General features: G+C 36.8%; 2 protein-coding genes and 1 long non-coding RNA gene across 3 annotated transcripts; all 3 read right to left on the bottom strand.

Moving 5' to 3' along the window:
* Positions 1-4,029: 4,029 nt before the first annotated feature.
* Positions 4,030-5,979, bottom strand: LOC128982984 (uncharacterized). Its single transcript, XR_008489765.1, has 2 exons — positions 5,878-5,979; positions 4,030-4,198 (listed from the first exon to the last, which is right to left on the bottom strand). It is a non-coding gene; the product is annotated as an uncharacterized LOC128982984 (long non-coding RNA).
* A 3,405-nt stretch (positions 5,980-9,384) lies between these two features.
* LOC129001444 (uncharacterized) lies at positions 9,385-10,447 on the bottom strand. Its single transcript, XM_054428723.1, has 2 exons — positions 9,631-10,447; positions 9,385-9,407 (listed from the first exon to the last, which is right to left on the bottom strand). The coding sequence occupies exons 1-2, from the start codon at positions 10,445-10,447 to the stop codon at positions 9,385-9,387; spliced, it is 840 nt and encodes a 279-aa protein (XP_054284698.1).
* A 357-nt stretch (positions 10,448-10,804) lies between these two features.
* LOC129001448 (uncharacterized) lies at positions 10,805-11,566 on the bottom strand. The gene has a single exon (XM_054428737.1). It carries the CDS (start codon positions 11,564-11,566, stop codon positions 10,805-10,807), a length of 762 nt encoding a protein of 253 aa, XP_054284712.1.
* Positions 11,567-12,724: the final 1,158 nt, after the last annotated feature.

Below are 12,724 nucleotides of genomic sequence, written 5' to 3' on the forward strand. Positions count from 1 at the left end.
CTTAATGAATTGGGAAGATAGATGACATTAAACAAGACAACGACATATCACATGCTTAATACTAGATATTAGAGGGTAATTATTAAACGAAGAGCCATTGATTATTTTTATACACCAATTACTAAAATCAACTACAACAATGGATATTGGCCGATACGTAGTGTAGCACGGGGGGTATATTTCCGGGGGTAGAATTCCGGGGTCAGGCATTTATGATTTGACCACTGGGGGTACATTTCTGGGGGTAGATTTCCGGGGGTAGATGTCTGGGGGTAAATGTCCGGGGGTAGATGTCCGGGGGTAGATGTCTGGGGGTAGATGTCCGGGGGTAGATGTCCGGGGGTAGATGTCTGGGGGTAGATTTCCGGGGGTAAAGATCCGGTGTCAGGTTTATTAGTATTTTGATTAATTACAACTGTTAAGTTAACCGTGAAATGCGAGTTGATTGAATAAATAATAATTTATCCATCCTAAAAGTTCGCGGCCGGAAATCTACCCCCATACATGTGACGTCAAAGTGACGTAGGCGTTTTTTCATGGGGGTAAATATCCGGGGGTAGAAATCTGGCGACCCGAAGTAAGAGCCCGTCCTATTCTATTTCAATCCCTCCGGCCACCTCCGGGTAGCTTGGCCAAGTAATTAAAAGAACAGATGTACAGATGGGTATTAGTCGTTATGGGATGAAAAAAACTTGGTATTGACACGATGAGTAAAGTAGCCTTAAATGTCGAGAAAATTAGGCACAAGACCATGTCTTTAACTGTCAGTACCGTCTTTGAGGTTCTTGGGTATGAGATTGGATGTCAGGCTCACATTCCGGAAAAAGATTTTTTTGCGATGGATGAAGTGGAAAAGGTTGTAGCCTATTTGAGCAGACTGATCACAAATGTTTGTGGACCGGTTGGCAGCAAGTGGAGGGTGCTGATGTCCGCTGTCTACTCCGTACTTCTTTTTGGATGTGAGTCATGGGCGCTTCAAAACAAAACACTAAGAGGAAAGATGGCAGCGGTCCAAAGGGAGAGGAGAAGCGCTCTTCGGATCGCCTTGAATTACCGCACAGTGTCGGAGCCAGCGGTCCTCGTAGTTGCAGGGGTAGTTACCATTGAACTTTTTGCTTTTGGGCGGAAGCGGATCTTTGATGGGAACGGTGCTTTAAGTTGTGCCGAAGCCTGAGAACGCCCTATGGATGACTTGCGATATCGCTGGGAGGGGAATGGACGGTGAGACTCGTTGGGGATCTCCGGAGGTGGATTGAGCGAGAGCACGGAAAGGTAGACTTTTATCCCACCCAACTGCTCACCGCGTTTCGGAGCCTACCTTCACAAGGCGGGGATGTCATTGGGCACAGAATGTCAGTATGGTGACTCCGTTTATGACGATGTACAGCGTACGCCTTTTCATTGTGTGAGGTGGGAAGTAGTCAGAAGGAGCCTTGAAACAGTTGTTGGCCTGGTTTCACCGGACACACTCGTCCATCCGATGTTGCCCAGTCCCGTATCGTGGAACGTTGTGTCTCTATTCTCCAGGGTTAGTGCTAAAAGTAATAAAGAGAACTGAACAGCTGAGATGCACCAGTGCAGCTAAGCCTGATGGATCATCGTGGTTGAAATGCCATCTCTGGACATATATTAAAGATTCGTTAAAGTTGTGACCTGCGTACATATTTTATGGCCAAATATAATTTGTTTACTAGTAAACAATCGCTAGACAGTTGTAATGCAATTACGATTAAAACGCCGTTAACATAGAATAATAGATAAACTGGTTGTGAATGGAGATCAATCCAATACAATTAATAACAGTAGTAGTAATACTTACGAACTTCGGCAATTACATCCAAATTAATAAATGAGAATCGATGAGCTTGTTTACTGCACAACTATAGTATATTTCATACAAAGAGTAGAAAGTGAGTCATTACATAATTGAGTCCATATGTTTGAAATCGAGCACTTTAAAATGGTCGAGCATATGTATGGATCCACTTTCACTCGTGTTTTGGACTTAACTTTTCGCTACACTACACTACTAATTATTGTCTTAATTAAAACAGACATTGGATATTTCTTCATTACAGTTAGGAACATTACAAAACTCATGGTATTTTTAGGTTGTGCATATGTAAAGTTAATATTTACTTTGGTTGTACAGTTTTGGTTGGTGATTTTAAGATCTTTTGAAGTTTTTATTTTTGGTTGGCCCAAAGAAGCAGATCCCGTAGCTAATGTGTGAAGGTATATAATCGAGAAATAGACAGTTTTTAATGTTTCTAACTTACAAGAGTTAGCCAGGTTTCTGGAAAGGCATAAATCACAAATAAACTGGTGGTACAGTTGTTAAATTAGTTGAAACTACTTTAGAATACCACGTACGCGTACCTGCGGCTATTAAGTAATTAGTTGAAGTTTTCACCTTACCAATTATGGCGTTACGGATAATAGGTCAGTGTCATATGGTTGTACAAGAACTAATTGGGGATTAATGACCTAAGCTGTAAAGATCACAATGTTATATAGTAACTAGTGCATCTGTTGCTCGAATTAAAGCAATTATTGCGAATTGTTACAGGCGTTATTTCAAAACGAATAACAGTCCGATGACTTAAAAGGGTCAACTCAAAGATGTTGTTTCCAATGAATGATGTAATGAATTGTAATGAATGAATTATGTAGTTTGTAAACAATCACTCCACTCCAGTTATCGAAACTGAAAACGAACGCTCTTGTGTTTATCGTGTGTTTACTATGAACAGCTGTAATTAATACTAATACAATTTTATTCGTCCGTTTAAGTAAACAAAATCTTTTATCCATAAGAAATACATTGGGATTTTGATGGCCTGTGGGGCAAAGCCAGAGGACTTTTATTACAGGAATTGGTGAAAGGGGGCGTCTACACAAACAATACTTCATTTTGACACATTGTTTGTAAAAATCCGTCCATTATTAACGGAGGCGTATTGTTTCGTAGAAATCACATTCACGTATTATATATAAAGATAGCATAAATAACACAATGTCCATTTTCTTTGGGAAAGTTTTCATTTTGTCATTCCCACAAGTGCCTGTTGCATAACACTAAATTATATTCAAAATACATAAGAACCATTTGATTTAATTCCCAAACATCTACTCATCTAACAGTGCCAAACTTGTAAACAACATTAGGAATAATCTTTCACACATAATTTCTCGAGTTACAGTGTTATATTTTTCTATGCTTGGACAATAATATAGGTCTTGTTTCGAAACAACATGGTCCCTCATCTCTGGCTTAGGTACAATCGATATATCAATGTGATTGTTCATGCAGCAGAAAATAATGATATATATATGTACACTTAAAATCCCTTTCAGAGTTCCCACAAAGTTCAGTTACTGCTTCGTTTGGCAACTAAGTTTGTATAATTTCTTACCTCTTGTAGTATATGTCATTAACTAAAGGTGTAAACAGGAATAACGTTAAAATACCTAAAGAATTAAGCACATCCTTAGTACTTTTATAAGCTAGTTCACACATTTGTATCAACATGTGAATGAGAGTGTATGTTTAAATAGTTAAAAGTAACTTTATAAAATTAATAAGTGTGAAAAAATACAATTGTTTTAGTACAACTGATTTGTTAGGCCTTGGTTTTATATATTTTAAACAAAAGTTAATTTAGATCAAACACGAGCTTTACAAATAGAAAAATGGATTTATCTAGAGCATAGCTCACAACATGAAAGTGCTACCAACTGTTATGTGTGGAGCCCCTTTGAAGTTTTGAGTGCAAAATTAAAAATAAATGTTATCATTAAGGCTACTAGCTTATCGATGCCATTACTTTATATTTTCAAAGGCAATTGTTATTCAGATCCAAATGTGTGGTACCATTTTCAATTCATTGTGATTATTCCTCTACCACACCCCATTTATTTTGGTGGTGTATTGACATAAACGAACATATTATTTACATCCATATATACAACATATAATTTTAAAATATAGACTAAAATTAGAATTGGTTCCAATTACAACGCAATAAATTTCTGTAAAATTTAGTTTATTACTGCCAAACACAAAGTTTGTAGTATAAAAGCCAATCAGTTGTAGGGTAGTCCGGGGGTTATTCTCGTAGCATCGTGTTGTCCGTGTCCAAGTCGTGTCCGTGTACAGAAGCTGAGACGTGTCCGTGTTGTACTAGCCCACCATCATCTGGAACAGTAAATGCTTAATATTATTTTACAATCTTATTTATTACATTCAAATCTTACAAACATTCAAGGATTTAAAATTATTTTACTAACGTTGAAAAAAATAGCATGTCATAGGGTTGGTGTTACCTGGCCATCTTGAAAGCTAAAAAAATATACATGCAACAATCTTTCCTTAATATATAAGAACTTGATACTTTAAGATTAAAAACTTAAATCTCTTACTAATATTTCAAACTCGTAGACTGACACTAACAATGCGATTCCTTAATCAGGAAGTAGTTTTGTAAATGTTACCTGAATTTAGCAGTAATTAAAGGTACACGTAAGATGATAAAAAAAATTATATCACGTATCTTTAATTACAATGACATTATTTTAAATTTATTATTAAAGTTTGAGAAACAAAGACCCAGAGGTTTTTTATCTACATAATGTAACATTTGATTCTAATAAATGAAATGAAGCTAACACAATGAAAGTAAGAGATCATTACAGTCATTCTCACGAATTGTTTCTTCTACACATTTAATTCTGGAGCTGTTTGTTATGTTTAGGGAAGTTGCTATTGCCGTAGGTCTCAAGACCCGGGACCGATTTACTTTTTCATTTCGATGTCCCCAGAGGTCAAAATCACAATTCGTTTACATTTTTAATGTATGTACGAGAATTTATATATATACGTACGTGTATGTGTCCGTAAACGCAATAACTTGAGTAATTTTTGTCCGATTTTGATAAAACTTAGTTTGAAGGTGTATAAACTGTGAAAAGGTGTAAAAAGGTGGGATAAACTTAAATGAGTTCGCGAACCAGCATGATAGGACCATGGGAACGGGGGTTAACGGGGGATTTTATGGGGTAGAAATGGTTTTTTTTACATTTTTTACCCTTAAAACAAAAAAGTTATAAATTTTTTAGACCTTTTTAAAGAGCTTAAAAATAAAATAATTTAATATATTAAAGAGTTTTTGTACGGTTATTGGTTGCGGAGCTAATTAATAAAAAATTTCATTTAAAATCCTCATGATATTCTTATGGAGAATATTGAAAAATTTAGTTGGCTTGTTTATAGTTATATTTTGATCAAACTTGGCAGATTTATATATTTCATATTAAGCTATTCATATTTTAATGAAAACACAATTTATTAGTTTCACTGTAGCAGCAAACCTAGGCACTCGTTAAACTTAAATATTAATTGAAAATATATCTAAGCGAATGTAAATTTGCTTAGTATGCAGTTTTGCTGTGGCAGAATATTTTTAACATAAAAAATGTGTTATTTATTTCATACTTTTTGGCGTTTTACCTATGACATGTGAACAATAAAATACTAAATAAATTATATTTCATATAAGGAAATGTTAATTTTTAAAATAATATTTACTTATAACTGATAGTTTTTTATCAACTAAAAACTAAAGACGTTCATAATTTGTTTTGCCTAGGTTTTAAATAAATGCCCTTTGCAAGTAAATAAGCCATAATTTGTAACTGAATTATCATTTAATACAAAAACGATAATATTACAATTCTTTACAGTCAATAATTACTAGCTCAATAAATTTGGGTGTTAAATCCAGAATCCCATTAATAAAATGTACTGTCATTACAGTATTTGTAAATCTAACAACCTTAGAGTTGTAATTAAAAAAAAATTTTCACTAAATTATTTACCTGATGTGAGAGTCTAGTAGTAGCCGACGACGGCCATGTTGACGTTGTTCCTCTCCTTGCCCATGATAATAGTAGTCTGATGTTTCGTTGACGGAAATATCTGATACAGTGACAGTCAGCTGAGCCTTATATACACACACTGGCGTCTCCACTGGCCAATCAGAGCTCGGCGTCTGCATCAGCTGATCTGGTCCTCTCGTTCGACTCACAACATGTTTTGAACTTTCAAACATGTCCGGTAAATCTATAGATAGTTACGATATTTATGCAAACATTGACAACTCCATGCGGAATTCTCTTATTATAAAGTAAGACCACACGATAAACTGTCCAAAATGGAATAAATCCAATCGTAGGAGCAATACCAGTATCTGTCAAATCTGATAAAATACCCATCAATCCTGAGAGATACTTGGACGTCATTTTTAGTGTGCTTGTCTATGTTTAAATGCTATTTTAATCGAATGGGAGTTTCAGTTTAAAATGAAAATGCCTACTTTATAGGTCCTCAACTCTACTAGTAATAGTTCGAGGTAATTTATGTAGGGGCTCCTAGGTACAAATACTTACATCACCAACCTCTTATACCATGCTTCGGTGTACTTTTACCATTAGTACATTTTACCATTACTCTATCTACTTATTTACCAGAGGGTTATCTGACAGCAGGTAGGGGGCCATTTACCAGGTATATGGTAGTATCCCCCATTCATATATATATATATATTATATATATATTGATGGTATATCCTAGACAGGAAGGAGCAGCACTAAACTAAACATCATTATACTGGAAATGGCTCTACATTATGTAAAATAATCTTATCAGTCATTACCATTTTATTTGGATAATTACCTATAGGCCCAATCTTAAGCTAATAAACCACAGAGTCACTACTGTCACAGTTTACATCAGATTAATAAAGTTTGTTGTTAAAATGTACACGCTCACTATCAGAATTTAATTTTAGTAAAATTTTTGTTTGCTAGAATCCTAGCTGACAAAACTAGTTGATAACTTTTGTGATGAAATTATTTTTATTCTATTTTCAGTTCAACAAATAACAAATAAGGAAAAATAAAATAATAAGGAATAAGGTAAAATACTGATTGTGAAGGAATCTGAATTTCGACATAGATTCGTCAAAGCTCAGTGTAGAAAGGAAACGTAATAATTGTCGAGAGGTTTTATAAAATCCTGCTTAAGAGACAATAACGGTTGATAGATTGATAAACCACAATGTCCCCGAGGTCCCGGGTTTAAGTTCTGCCAATCACCACTGGAATTTTGACAAAGTTACAATGCCACGACCCCCTCTTGGCTTAGCCTGAAGTAATGTGGAACATATTTCTGGGCTATGGTATACATAAAGGATTTGGAACATAAGACGAGCAGGTATGATAAGATGTGTGATAAGATAAGTGCTATGATAAGATTATATTTGTGAACAATGGGCAGAAAATTATTTTAAATTACATAGTTTATTAGTTATATCAGGGTATTTTGGGTTATGGGTTGAGGAGAGGTTGGAACAGGCGGATTGACGGGTAAAGTGGCCCTGGGTTCTCTGGATACCACGAAAAAGTAGGATAACCAAGGTAGCCTCTTCATTAATACAACGTAATTTGTATGGCAATAGATTGTATCTACAAATGATTTTTGCTATTATCAATCAAGAGATAGTGAGATTTATAACAGATATTCTTACATACTTCGTAATAATTACGAGTAAATTATTATTCCTAGTTTCATTCTCTAAAGTTCTTATGCTTTTATCAAACCCACCCCCAGATTTTTGTATAAGATTCGCAATAGAATGATGGTTATTTCAATCGGGTTGAAAAATAGAATCATTTCGTGATAACAATTGGTAAAACAGGTTTTGTATTAAGGTCTATCCATTAAAACCACAGAGTGCTAGTCGTACTTTCACTTTCTGCTCCAAAGTAGTACGTACATATATGTTACGACGTTTTCCCACACAAGCATATTAAACAAATAATGCAGCGAAGCGAAGCGGGCAAACACACTCCTACACTCCTGCTTTTGTTTTACAAATACTCCTCCTGAACGGCTGAAGTGATCTGCACAAAATTTAGCACAGTCATAGTGACCAACCACGGGAAGGTATGAATCTGAAATGGTACAAATTGGACCACAGGGCTTATCGCTACGTTAATTTAAACTTTTAGAAATTTAACATGGGCCTTATGGATGAATTGGTCGCCTTGACCTTATTTGCGAGCTAACAATAAAAAGGTAAACAAGAGTTTCAACTGTTAGAAACTAATCATATAAAATATATTACAAATACCGAACAGAGAAAAATGGAAGAACAATCGGATTATTATCATTGTAGCGTAATCAAAAGGTTATTGTAGAAATAATAAAGTGGACTGTATATGGGTTATTAATATAATTTTGACAACAGAAAATATTGGACTTTTGGTATAATTTTTAATTCTGAACTATAGTTATGTTACCACTTCATGACGTTAAGGTCTTGAAAGAAGATCTGGTCGAATGTTGGCTCTAGTTGAGAAGATAATATGTTTCATTAATGTCCAAATGTTCTCACAGTAGGTACACAGAATTTAGAGTGAAATTAAAAAGGGTTTATTTAATGAACACAAAAGGAAAAGGTAAATGAAATAAGTCAAAATAAAAGGAGAGAGAAATGAATTATGTTACACAAAGAAACGATATTACAAGAGAGAAAAGTTGCACTTCTTGAACCAGAATGTTTACCTTGGAATGTTTACATTTTTTAAAATTTTATTATTGGATTGTTGTTGACATGTGGGGATTATTTTAATATACTCATATGGTCAGCTGGCCTTTTACTGAACATACCGGCCTCCATAAAACGATAGTTTTATAACAATGAACACCAAATTGTGTAAAAAAAAACGGAGTACTGAAGAATATTCTGAATGTTATTTTCAACTATTTACAGGAGGTTTGTCTTTGAATTTACGTGTTAGCTTCTTAACCGGCCTCCCACACGAATTATGCCGGAAGCATCCAGAAAAGGGTCTAAGGTTGAAGATTAGAGGTACTGGGTTTGTTTTTGTGAAGTAGAGTCAATTCATTCGTAAAACATGTAGCTTGTACACACTTGATGATGGTACGCTCTGAGTTCTTAAGTTCAGAGACGGTGAGATGCCCATGTCTTCGGTCAGAGCTACGTGCATTGTGGATAAACCGCAAGACATAGCTTGTTACTCTAAGTAGTTTGGACCACGATGAGTACTTGGAGAGAAGATCCCATTCTGGAGGTTGGGTTGAAACTAGGACATTTAGAGGAGTTGTTTTACATTCTTGAGTGTCTTGCAAGTTGATGGGAACGAAGCGATTAGATGGCCAATGATCATCTGAAAGAGTTAACCATGGAGGGCCATTCCACCATAGAGGATGATCAATGAGTTGAGCGGGAAGCAAACCACGTGATGCACAATCAGCGGGGTTGTCTGTTGAGGGAACGTAGCGCCAGATGTGAGAGGGGATCAATTCTTGGACTTGAGCAACTCTGTTGGCAACATACGTTTTTAGTCGATATGATGGGGTGTGTAACCAAGTGAGGGTTACTGATGAATCACACCACAATTTAGTTTGAGAAAGGTCAATCTTTTCTTTGAAAATTGTACAACAGTAAGTTGTGAGTTTTGCAAGTAAGTGTGCACCACATAGTTCCAAGCGGGGTAGATTAACACGTTTCAAAGGAGCTACACGTGTTTTTGCGAGAATCTGACGAGTGATGATTTCTCCAGTTGAAAACTCACAGCGGAAGTATAAGACTGCTGAGTATCCTACTTCGGAGGCATCTGAAAATCCATGGAGTTGTAAGGAACATGTGGTAGTGAAATGGAACGAGCGAGGGATCTTAATACTTGAAAGGAGAGAGGTTTCATCAACGAAAATGTGCCATTTTTCGGCAAGTTCATTTGGAAGAGTGTCATCCCATTGGATACCCTGTGACCAGAGTATTTGCATGAGGGTTTTTGCCCACATGGTCACGGGTGACAAAAATCCGGTAGGGTCGAAAATGCGTGCTATAATGCTCAGCACTGATCGTTTTGTAGGAGGACCATCAGGGAGACTTAAGTTGTAAGTGAAACAATCTGAAATGGGTGACCAATGTAGTCCAAGAATGGCAAAATGAGGGTGATTAGTGGCTTCCAAAAAGACTGGTGTTTCTAGATGATCTTGAGGCAAATCTTGGAGTATTTCTGGGCAATTGGATGTCCATTTTCTTAGCTCAAAACCACCACGTGCAAGAAGTTCAATCAGCTGATCTCGTAGTTGCTTAGCTTCGTTGAGTGTATGAGCTCCACAGATGATGTCATCCACATACGTATTATCCCGTAAAACTTTGGCTGCTGCTGGGAACGACCCTCCTTCGTCGTCAGCAAGTTGATGTAACGTTCTGATGGCATGGAAAGGTGAACTGCTTAGACCGTATGTAACTGTCGTTAATTTGTATGTGGAGATTTCTTGAGTCTTTGGATCACGCCATAAAATTAACTGATACTTCTGGTCGTCAGGATGAACTTGAATGCAACGATACATTTTCCTTATATCGCAACTGAACACATAATTATGCGAACGAAAATTCAACAAAATGTCACAAATGTCAATTTGAAGTTTGCGACCGGTTAAAAGAATATCATTTAGTGAGACACCGGTACTGGTTTTGCAACTACCATCAAAAACTGTACGAAGTTTCGTTGTACTACTGGTTTCTTTCAGTACACCGTGATGAGGCAAATAGTAGTGTGGCTGCGAAAGATCGGAAGGGGATGCTTTGACCATGTGTCCGAGATGTTCATATTCAGTCATAATAAACTGTGTATACAATTCCTTGAAATTAGAGTTGGATTCAAACTTTCGTTCAATTGAGTGAAGTCTATGTTCAGCAGCAGATTTTTAAGTGCCCAGTGGTTGATGTTGGTCCTTGAAAGGGAGTCGAACCACATATGTTCCATCTGGAGAGCGGGAGTGAGTTGATTTGAAGTGATCTTCAGCGATGCGATCGTTTTCAGAGATAAGATTGCACTGCGGTACCTCTTCTTGTTGCCAAAAGCGAAGTAGAGTATTATGTAACTCGTCTGTAGTGGATAGTAGAGACGAATGGCATGAGGTGGGAGAAGAATTAGACAAAGTTGGTGCATTGCCCATTAACACAAATCCCAATCGTGTTCCAATAACGAATGGAAGGTTTGAGCCCAATGGGTAGGATTGATGAGTAAGAAGTTCTGGAAACAAAGCACCTCCTATGAGAATGTCAATATTCTGAGGAATATGAAAGGTCGGATCTGCGAGGACAAAAGGTTTTACTAGTTCGTAAACCTCAAAAGAGAGGTGAGTACGCGGCAAAGGAGCGGAAATTCTATCTAGAATATGGAAAGGTTGATTTGAAGCAATTACTTCACTGCCTAGTGTGGATAGTTCCAGGAGTGCATGTCCCTTTGTCGAGGATTGCGATGCAGAGATTCCCACAATTGTGTGAGTAGAGCGGTGACGAGAGACGTTTAATAGCTGTGCTGCCCTCTCTGTCATGAAGTTGAGTTGACTTCCACTGTCGAGCAGACATCGAAAGACATGAGAGATTCCATTAGTAGCGGTAATTTTAATGAGAGCGGTGCCTAGAAGTACCGTAGTTGCAGGCTGAGAAATCGAGAGCGACATTTCTGGTTGAGCAGAAGCGACTACAGAAGGTGTAGCAGTTGAAGGTTTTGAGGGTTTGGCTATAGGAGGAGGCTGCACCAACTTTACAACATTTTCGAAATGTAACAAGGTGTGGTGTTTTTGTTTACATTTAAGACATGTGCCTGTTGAGCGACAATCTTTGAGTGTGTGATTGCCAAGACATGAAATACATTTATTTTGCTCCTTTACAAGTTTGTAACGCTCGTTTGGAGATTTCTTAGCAAAAACCTTACACATGTAGATTTTGTGATCGGTTTGTTGACAGGCAAAGCATGATGGAAATGTCTTTACAGAAGTGGAGTGATCATCTGAGCTTACAAGTGCAGTATAGCGGGTGCTTGGTTTGGAGTAATTTTTACTAGATGTGAGGGCAGACTTTGAATTAGCCTTGTGACAAAAAGTTGAAGAGTGTAGGTTGGCATCTTCACTGTTTGAGCATTCTTCATTGAGAAATTTAATGATTTCGTCCACAGATGGTAACGAATGAGTTTCACATGATTTGAATGAGCGGTAATGTTCAAGTTTTTGCCGTAAATTTCTATCAAGTCTACGGAGCAAATGAGCTGACAGCAAAGGATTGTCATTTGTAGTGATGTCACTTTCTAAAGCAATAAGTGATTGTGTATGTTCCAGAAAATGATTTAGAAATTCACGTATTGATTTTGTATTTTCAGATGTAGCAATGGGAAGATCCATTATGGCATTTAAATGTAAAGCAGTTAAGCGTCTGTGATTGTGGTATCGATCGCGCAACAAATTGTATGCGATTTCGTAGTTAGATGCACTGATGTTTAAGTTTTTAATTAAATTTAGAGGTTCTTCAGTTAGACAGCTTAGTAGGTATTGAAATTTTGATACTGGAGACAGAGATGTGTTGAGGTGTACAGCGCTATCAAAAAGATTGATGAAATTAATCCACTCGGCTGAGTTTCCCGAGAAGGTTTTCAAGTCAAGTTGCAGTAGGCGGACAGGTTGCATGAAAGCATTACAGTTGGAATCATTCACCATTTCTTGACGGGGAGATTGAGGTTCGTCAATAGGGATTAGTGACTCTATAGTACTACAAAGATGTATACATAATTCACCAATAGTGTTTTCATCATCATTTAGAATAATGCCATCGAGTTCTTCGTCAGA

This window comes from Macrosteles quadrilineatus, unplaced genomic scaffold, assembly GCF_028750875.1.
Source record: "Macrosteles quadrilineatus isolate MER2022 unplaced genomic scaffold, UCM_ALF_1.0 Scaffold_1__1_contigs__length_201487025, whole genome shotgun sequence".
Lineage (NCBI taxonomy): Eukaryota > Metazoa > Arthropoda > Insecta > Hemiptera > Cicadellidae > Macrosteles > Macrosteles quadrilineatus.